The 10,038-nt window shown below is 36.8% G+C and overlaps 1 protein-coding gene across 1 annotated transcript; it reads right to left on the bottom strand.

The window, feature by feature from the left end:
* Positions 1 to 574: 574 nt before the first annotated feature.
* socs2 (suppressor of cytokine signaling 2) lies at positions 575 to 9,471 on the bottom strand. Its single transcript, XM_058410919.1, has 3 exons — positions 8,973 to 9,471; positions 6,891 to 7,144; positions 575 to 3,651 (listed from the first exon to the last, which is right to left on the bottom strand). The coding sequence occupies exons 2-3, from the start codon at positions 7,135 to 7,137 to the stop codon at positions 3,176 to 3,178; spliced, it is 723 nt and encodes a 240-aa protein (XP_058266902.1). The 5' UTR covers positions 7,138 to 7,144; positions 8,973 to 9,471; the 3' UTR covers positions 575 to 3,175.
* Positions 9,472 to 10,038: the final 567 nt, after the last annotated feature.

Genomic DNA, 10,038 nt, shown 5'->3' on the forward strand with positions numbered 1-10,038 from the left:
ACTTGTTTGCTCGTATGTCTATCCACATGTCTTTCTGTCCACCTGTCTACATGTTCATCTATCTGTCTGTCCACCTGTCTACATGTTGGTCCATCTGTCTGTCCACTTGTCTGCCTGTCCACTTTTCTACAGGTTTGTCCATCTGTCTGTCCACCTGTCAATGTGTTTGTCCATCTGTCTGTTCACGTGTCTATCTGTCCACTGGTCTATGTGTTTGTCCATCTGTCTGTCTACCTGTCCAACTGTCTGCGTGTTCATCTACCTGTCTGTCCAACTGTCTACATATTGGTCCATCTGTCTGTCCACCTGTCTGTCTGTCCACCAGTCTACGTGTTCTGTGTGACCTGAGAACAATTATAACCTGATTAATGTAGCTATAGTTGAGGTGAACCTGATTAGGCCATGCCCACTTTGCTTTAAGTCTGAATGTAGAATGTTGTCACCCTGAAGCACACATACACTGCAATACACACCTTCTCCACAGTCTTAATGATCTATCTTAGCTATTAGCATACAGGCTACAGACAGATGAAAGGAAATAGAACTCGTTGAACTTCACTGAGGCGTTTGTTTAATCATTTTCGCTCATGTGGAACACCTTCAAATATCCGCATGAGAAGGAAGAGAAGAATCAATCGTATACCTTTATCCTATAATCCTGGTGGGCGTGGTCTCTTCCTTGAAGACTCCGCCCATGTTAAAACAAACACGTTATGTCAGAAGCATCTTATAACGATTAGTTATCCATCTTATCCATCTTTATTTTGTCGCAAATTGTTTGCTAACGTTCCTTGTTCCAGAAGTGCAGAAACATTTACAATCAAGGAAAGCAAGAATCAGTGATTTGGAGGCGCACACGTCTTTATTAGTCATTCTTTACTTCTTCAACTTGTACTTGTAATACTCAAGTAAAAGAATCCACCACCTCTATTCAGATGTTTGTGTTTGGATTATTTTGTTTTGTTTTGTTGTGATATTGATGTCACGTTATCATGGAGGACAAAGAAACGATCAGTCTGTAATTTTAATGGTCGGTGTATTTGAACAGTGAGAGGCAGAATAACAACAAAAAAATCCAGAAAAACGCATTTCAGAAAAGTTCTACATTGATTTGCATTTTAATGAGTGAAATAAGTATTTGATCCCCAAGTCTATCAATCAGAAAGATTTCTGGCTCCCAGGTGTCTTTTATACAGGTAAGGAGCTGAGATTACAGTAGGAGCACTCTCGGGGAGTGCTCTTAATCTCAGCTCATTAACTGTATGAAAGACACCTGTCCACAGAAGGAAGCAATCAATCAGATTCCAAACTCTCCATCATGGACAAGACCAAAGAGCTGTCCATGGATGTCAGGGACAAGATTGTAGACCTACACAAGGCTGGAATAAGCTACAAGACCATCGCCAAGCAGCTTGGTGAGAAGGTGACAACAGTTGGTGTGATTATTCCCAAATGGAAGAAACACAAAAGGACTGTCAATCTTCCTCGGTCTGGGGCTCCATGCAAGATCTCACCTCATGGAGTTTCAATGATCATGAGAACGGTGAGGAATCAGTCCAGAATTACACTGGAGGATTTTGTCAATGATCTCAAGGCAGCTGGGACCACAGTCACCAAGAAAACAATTGGTAACACACTGCGCCATGAAAGACTGAAATCCAGTAGCGCCTGCAAGGTCCCCCTGCTAAAGAAAGCACATGTACAGGCTCATCTGAAGTTTCCCAGTGAACATCTGAATGATTCAGAGGAGAACTGGGTGAAAGTGTTGTGGTCAAATGAGACCAAAATCAAGCTCTTTGGCATCAACTCAACTCGCCGTGTTTGGAGGAGGAGGAATGCTGCCTATGACCCCAAGTACACCATCCCCAGGTGATGGACAACTGCACCGCATCAAAGGGACGATGGACGGAGCCATGTCCTGTTAAATCTTGGATGAGAACCTCCTTCCCTCAGCCAGGGCATTGAAAATGGGTTGTGGATGGATATTCCAGCCTGACAATGACCCAAAACACACGGCCAAGGCGGTGGTTCAAAAAGAAGCACATTAAGGTCCTGTAGTGGCCTAGCCAGTCTCCAGACCTTAATCCCATAGAAAATCTGTGGAGGGAGCTGAAGGGTCAGCCACAAAACCTTAATGACTTGGAGAGGATCTACAAAGAGGAGTGGGCCCAAATTCCTTGAGATGTGAGATGTGTGCAAACCTGGTGGCCAACTACAAGAAATGTCTGACGTCTGTGATTGCCAACAAGGGTTTGCCACCAAGTACTAAGTCATGTTTTGCAAAGGGGTCAAATACTTATTTCACTCAATAAAATGCAAATCAATGTAGAACTTTTCTGAAATGTGTTTTTCTGGATTTTTTTGTGTCTCTCACTGTTCAGATAAACCTACCATTAAAATTACAGACTGATCATTTCTTTGTCAGTGGGCAAACGTACAAAATCAGCAGGGGATCAAATCATTTTTTCCCTCACTGTATATATATCATTATATCGTAAAAGAAAAACAATTACCTGGATGGAGTGTGTCGCTTGTAATATGGCAGAATTGTATCAAAATAGGCGGAAAATAAAAACATAAATTCTCTATTATTGTATTGTTTGGACTATATTCCAATTCATCCGGCACAAAAAAAAATCAGATGAGATCAACTCTATAACATGCACAACATTTTTAGACGCATATTATGCGCATATTTTAAGCGCAACATGGACATTAAAACCCCCCAAAACGACACACACACACACTTCCGTTCTTCATTTATGGATAAAATGTTACTACAGGTAAACAGGTGTTTGTTTGTTTTTGTTTTGTTTTGTTTTTTTCAAAGTACAATATCATAATAACATCACGAATAATTTAAAAGCGAGATGTGTAATGATTTAAAATGGTGTCTTTGATAAACAGCACAGAAATTGGATTCGGAAGAGCTCACGATTCGTGATCGAGGTTCATACTCTGATTGGTTGAAGTTTGGAAAAGGGGGCGGGGTTTGTAGTGCTTGTAGATAGATTAGCTACAGTTCGAAAATATCCCTGTGAGATCATACAATTTATTTTGGATGATTTCTTGTGTTTGTTCCTACTAAAAATGATGTAAGAAGGGAGACGCCCACTTTTGATTGATTATATGTGGAAATAGCAAATTGAACGGAATACTGAATAGCAAATACAGTCTAAAGTACAAACGGATATTCCCGCAGGAAGTCTTTGAGCATTTCGGGCAAAGGTAAATCTCTGTGATTGTGAGAATGTTGGTTTATAACTACACGACACAGGTGTTGTAAACCGGGCGCTGCCTTGTGCCGCGGTTTAGTGAGTTTCAGCTGCAGCGTGTTTTCCGGAAGGGAATCGGGATCCATGCCGAGCTCACGGTGAGACGCCTGCCTGCGATAAGCCAAAGTGTAATACTGCACCAAGTCCACAGCTCCCTTAAACTGGCGGAGATGAGGACGAGCCATCACCACGGAGTCGAAGCCGAAGTGGCCGTTAGAGTACTCGATGCGCAGGTGCGTGGGGCCGAGCTCGGTTTTCACGGACAGCGTCAGGAGGTAACCCGGGTTCGAGCTGTCTCTCACCAGGAAGGAGCCATCCGGAGCCTCGTTCAGAAGCTGCTTAGCCTCGGCTGCCGTTATCGAGCCCCAGTACCAGCCTGCAACACGGGAAAAACATGAGACAGACAAACAGATGCTGGATCAGGGATTATTCTAACTAAACCTCATGAAACATTATGATGTAATACTGAAATATCTCGTATGTTCAGCATAGTTATAATGATAGAGCAAATTTAAATCAGTTTATACTATTAAAATGTCATCACTGTGAGATATTGTTAGAAGGTGTGTGCTTACTCAGGTAGACCTACCCTTCTCCGAGCTCTTAGACGGTATAGTTCTCAAAACTACGACATAATGATTATGGCTAAGTATCTCATAATTATAGCGTAGTATCTCAAACCTATGACTGCTTATCTCATAATTATGTTAGTATCTCAAACCTATGACTGCTTATCTCATAATTATGTTAGTATCTCAAACCTATGACTTGATATCTCACAAGTAAGGCATAGTATCTTCTAACTATAGCATAGTATCAGAGAATTATGGTTTTATATCTTAATTCTGACTTGGTATCTCATAATCAATTAGGCCTATATCTAATAATTATAAGTACATATTGCTTACTATCTCCTCATTAATGATTAGTATCTCAATTATAACTTAGTATCTCGAATATTTTGATTAAGTATCTCAATTATGTTAGTATTTCAAAATTATGTCATTATCTCACAAGTAAGGCATAGTATCTCCTAACTATAACATAGTATCACATAATTAGTTTGTTATCTCCTAATTATGACATAATATCTCATAGCATCTCCTAAGTATCTCATAATCACAACTTATCTTATAATTATTACCTAATGTGACAGTTATTGCTGACTATCTCATCATTAATATTTAGCATCTCAATTATGACATAGTATCTCAAATATTTTAAGTATCTCAAACCTATGACTTCTTAAATCACAATGATGTTAGTATCTCCTAACTGTAACATAGTATCACACAATTATAGTTTGTTATCTCATAATTATGACTTAATATCTCATACTTAGTATTTAGCATCTCCTAATTATGACTTAGTGTCTTATAATCGTGGCTTGTTATCTAATAATTGTAACCTAATGTGTCAATTTTTGTTTACTATCTCATCATTGATATTTAGCATAACAATAATTTTTTCTCAAATATTTGGATTTAGTATCTCATAATCATGGCTTGTTAATCTCATAATTTTGACTTAATATCTCAATTATTGCATACTGTGTCATAATTTATTCACATCTCATAATTACGACTTGTTTTCTCAGAATTATTTCTTACTATCTCATAATAAATATTTAGCATCTCATAATTATGGCTTATTTGGTATCTCACAATTATGAGACAATATAATATGTTTCTGACGTCCATAAACTCAGTACACTAAGAGTATTCATATGATAATAGCAATAATACTACTGGGAGAATTGGGAATGACTCGGTGTGTAATGTTTCTGCCTCACGTGTTCTATCCATGTCTCTGGGTTCCTTCCATCTGCCCCAATACATGTAGGAGAGTATTGTATTGTCTAAGAAGTATTGCCCCTAGGTGTAAAGGTGCACTGTGATGAACTACAGTATCTTCACTGGGTTCCTGTCTCATGTTCCGTATCGATGGTGATAAAGCTTTTCTTCTTTTAAGAAGCAACTGACCCCTAGGCGTTTTTAGGAACAGACTCCAGATGCACCATGACCAAGATAAAGCGCTTATGTACAACAGCAACAACAACAACAACAATAATAATAATAATAATAATAATAATGATAATAATAATAATAGTAATAATAATAATAATAATAATAATCACAGAGTAATAAAACAGATAAACTCTTCTAATACAACACAACATTCCATGATGATTTATAAAAAGAAATATTTTTCCATTTACACTAAAATATCTCTTTCCCAAAAATCATTAATATGTTTAATACATTCCCAACCTAACCTAATTATTATTATTATTATTATTATTATTATTATTATTATTATTGTTGTTGTTGTTGTTGTTGTCATTATTACTATTATTAATTTTATTTCTCACATTAATTCCATATCAATAGTGAATGATACAGAAATAATATATTCATAATTGTTATAAATGAAAATACATTATCATTAAATGTTTAAATTGAAAAAATATGATATGTGAATTAAAACATTACAATAAACCACTGAAAAAAGGGAACTTAATGAATGCAATAATAATAATAATAATAATAATAATAATAATAATAATAATAATAATAATAATGCATTGAATTTTTTTTAATAATGGCCTTTTTGTCTGTTTCTAATAAACTTTAATATAGTTTTATTTTTTATGTATTTTTTAAATAAATACATGTTACTGAGGAACCTCAACAAATAAAATTAAAACAACTAATAAATATTATAATAACAACAAAGAAATATTAATTATGTTAGTCGTTATATATATTAATAATAATAATTCAAATAAAATAATTGCATTTACAGTTATAATATAATTACAAAATAATTCTTAATATTATTATTAACACTACTACTACTACTACTACTACTACTACTAATAATAATAATAATAATAAAATTCATAATTCTTTTTTAATGCTTTTAAATATCGTATCTGCTGTACACCATCTAAGACCCCCCGAACGAGCCGTTACTATAGAAACGATAACATATCAGAAGGATTAATATAAACTGCGTTACTATCAGGGCTGCTGGTCTAGAAAACTCAACAGCAATAAACGTGTTAACAAAACACTGACCTGCGTGCACTTAAAATTGTGTTCCCAGAATCACAGAAATCAACACAAAATCAAGCAGAATTTAAAAAAAAAAAAATCAGCACAGATCATGTAACGTCATCACATCACGCATCCAGCCCTCACGTGTGTGAAGATTCAGGTGTGTGAAGAACACGTGCACAGACATCATAGAAAGTCATTACATGTGACTTCACTTGTATGAGACTGAAGAATCCTATGCTTGGGACTTTGCCAGTTCATGTAGTTTTCCACAAAATCAAGCAAGAAAAAAAAAAATCCTAGAGGGACTGACTAACAGACGACGAAGAACAATTTTATTGTGAGTGCCTTTAGCAGTTACCATCTGATTCTAATAGATTTAGGAGATTAAATATAATCGGTTTAACCCCTGAAAGTCACAGGGCCCTTTCTGTAGACTGCAGCTTAACAACACTTTCCTAGATATTTAAATTCACTGAACTAGTGATTCAAACGCTTTCCAATGAAGCACTGAGTCATTTCAGGATTTCAGGCTTTTAACCGTCCTCTCACTTACCCGACTTGTGAAGGTGCGTCATAGCATTCTGTAATCTCTGGGCTTCCTCAGAGGAATCCGTTCGGTTCGGCTCCAGCCTGCGCTCCTTTGCTCGTGTTACGGTGTCAGGTTTTTCAGGAATGAGGTCTGAGGTGATCGCAGGAGTCCCAGGAGGTTCGGCACGGAGCTCATCGAGCCTGCAGCTTCCACTCTGGCCCACGAATGCTTGGCAATCTGCTGACTTGGAGATGCACTGTGTGTGCCCCATCCAAAATCTGCAACGGTTTTAAAAAAAAAAGAAAAAAGAAAAAAGGGGAGACCATAAAGAAGAGTGTTTTAAAAGAGAGAATAAACCACGTCCATGTGTTCAACTTTGGCACAGAATCCCCCGATCTGATCGTCACAGACTTTCTTGTTAGATGTACAGTTTTGAAACAGACGACTTTGTAAATGTCAGAGAATCAGGGACGTGATCGTACCTTCAGGCCTGACATTTTGCTTTACACATAGCTCTACAGAAAAATTTTATATATATATATATATATATATATATATATATATATATATATATATATATATATATATATATATATATATATATATATATAACATCATCATAAATCACAGAGGAGCTTCATAGAGATTTGTTTTATTACTGTTCTTTCGTTTTTGTTTTGTTTGTGTTTGTTTCAGGGTAGTCTAAATGTTGTAGTGCAAAGGTTGTATTTATATTCTTTTATATACATATTTAAACCAAAGAATTGTTTCTTCGTGTGTGTATTTGTGTGTGTGTGTGTGTGTGTGTGTGTACATCTATCTATCTACACACACACACACACACACACACAATAAACACATAAAACTTTTATTATATTACTAAAAAAATTCAAATTTAATATTAAGGCTGTGTTTGTTTTGATCTTTTTCTCAAAATGTTTAAATAAAAATTAAATTATTGTGGATTTTTCATATTCTACCAGAATAGGTGTGTGTGTGTGTGTGTGTATGTATAAAATGCTTAATAGCAAATAAAAAAATGAAATGTAACTAGGTAAACAAAATATTGCATTTTTTTATGAGCTGTGAAGACATATAATAATCCCAGATCTCTTTTTGACATTATTTACAATCTTATATTGTAGATTTGTTCAATATTAAAGCTGTTAAATATTGTTTAAAAAAAATCTTTATTTCCTGACCATTTTGACTGTTTCTTTAAAGTATTTTTCAATTCCTTATGTTTCTTTTTAGTTAAACCGTGCACCTATAATACGGAACAAACATACTCTTTGCTATATGACACTGATCCTTTACAATATCTTTAGAAACATTTATCAAGGAGAGTGAGGAATAACTAATAAGTTCCTGTTCCCTCCCCAGTGGAGAAACCACCCTTAAAGTGAGCGGCACTTGGATCGAACTGAGTGCGCTGGTGATAAAGCAGCCCTGATGTGCAGTGGGTGTCTGAGAAATAGTGTCAATTGTCTCGGATAACCCACGTACGTGAAAGCCTAGCGCCTTCGAGTGGGTTTCATTAAAATGTCGCCGAGGAATCCTGCACGAGCAGATATGAGGAAATAGCAAAGAAGGGTGTAGCAGAAGTGCACTTAAAGCAAGACGAGCCACTTCGAGTTCCTGTGGAATGGAAAAAACTAAAACAACTGAAAGGGGGAAAAATAAAAAGCTGTGTAAAAAGGTGCTTTTTTTCCCCAAAGAAACTTGGATCAGATCTTTTTCATTTAAAAGAAGATCCGGTTTAACACGAAACCAATTTACACCTAATGAGATGAATCCGGAATAAATCCTTTACACCAGATGTGTATAATCTGCTCAGTGATCAAGGAATTTCAGCCAGTGTTTAGTTTATCCATAACACCTTGTGGAAAAAGGAATACTAAATAGATCCATGTGTGGAGCTCTCGTTTCTTTGTATGGTTTCGAATGGAGAAACAAAAATCTAGATTATTTCCCTGTTGTTTCTGATGTTTTCGTAGACATCCTTCATGGTCTAAGTGTGTCTAAGTGTCTAAGTGGATGTTCCTGCCTTCAATTATTTCTACTTTATGGTAAAAGTTCATGAAGAAAACATGAGTTAAGACTTACCTTTTCCATGCAGTTGCACAGATTCAATGAAGCACTGCGGCAATCTCACCACATCCTATAATACTGTGTTAATTATTTATCCCAGGTTCCAGATCTCAGAGAGAGAGAGAATGCTCCAGACATCAAATCCAAATAAAGCCCAAAGAAACAACCAAAAAACAAGCAGAGTTGTTTTGTTTGTTAAAAGACAGGTATTTAGTCCAGATTACAGGACACAGCCAGGCGGGTGACACAGACCTCGTGTTGTCCAACCCTGAACCGCAGCCTTAGGCATGTTTTCACTGCCAGTTCTTCCACTTTATATTTGTGTGTTTGTTTGGTTTCAAAATCATTTCTTAAACTGCACGCTTCCATCGACGGATCGAGTAGAAATCGCTTGGGTCCACCGCGAGATCCTAAGTGTGTGTGTGTGTGTGTGTGTGTGTGTGTAAGAGAGAGAGAGAGAGATAGATAGAGTGTGTGTGTGAGAGAGAGAGTGTGTGAGTGTGTGTGTGTGTGTGTGTGTGTATGTATGTATATATATATATATATATATATAAATTTTACAGTCTTTCCTCCGTACTGAAGCAGCGCACTGCTTTCCAGGAACATTCCCAGAAAGCTAGATCACGTGTGCGCGTGCTTGTGCGTATGTGTGTGTGCGCTTGCTTGCTTGCGTGTGTGTGTGTGTGTGTGTGTGTGTGTGTGTGTGTGTGAGAGAGAGAGAGAGAGTGAGCGCGCGTGTGATCCGATCTCTAATCAATCCGTCTGAAATCTAACTTAATTACATGTGTGTTGCTCTAATAAAACTCCATGACGTTGTTATTTCCATCAATGGCCATTTTAATTATTTGGCAATCGAACGCGCCACGTTGTTTTAAAATAATAGTATTAATAATAAAACCTGGAATTTTTCTCTTTTTTCACGGATTTATTCACGCAGGATAAATGACACACGATGTGCGTTTCCAAGAAACTGCCGCTGAGCAACAACACGAGAGTTTCTTGGTAGGTGGAGAATTGCGTCATAGCACAGACCGGAAGTGAACTCCCAATTGGGGATAATGAATGGACTATCATTGATTTT

The sequence above is a fragment of the Hemibagrus wyckioides genome, linkage group LG15 (genome assembly GCF_019097595.1).
Source record: "Hemibagrus wyckioides isolate EC202008001 linkage group LG15, SWU_Hwy_1.0, whole genome shotgun sequence".
Classification (NCBI taxonomy): domain Eukaryota; kingdom Metazoa; phylum Chordata; class Actinopteri; order Siluriformes; family Bagridae; genus Hemibagrus; species Hemibagrus wyckioides.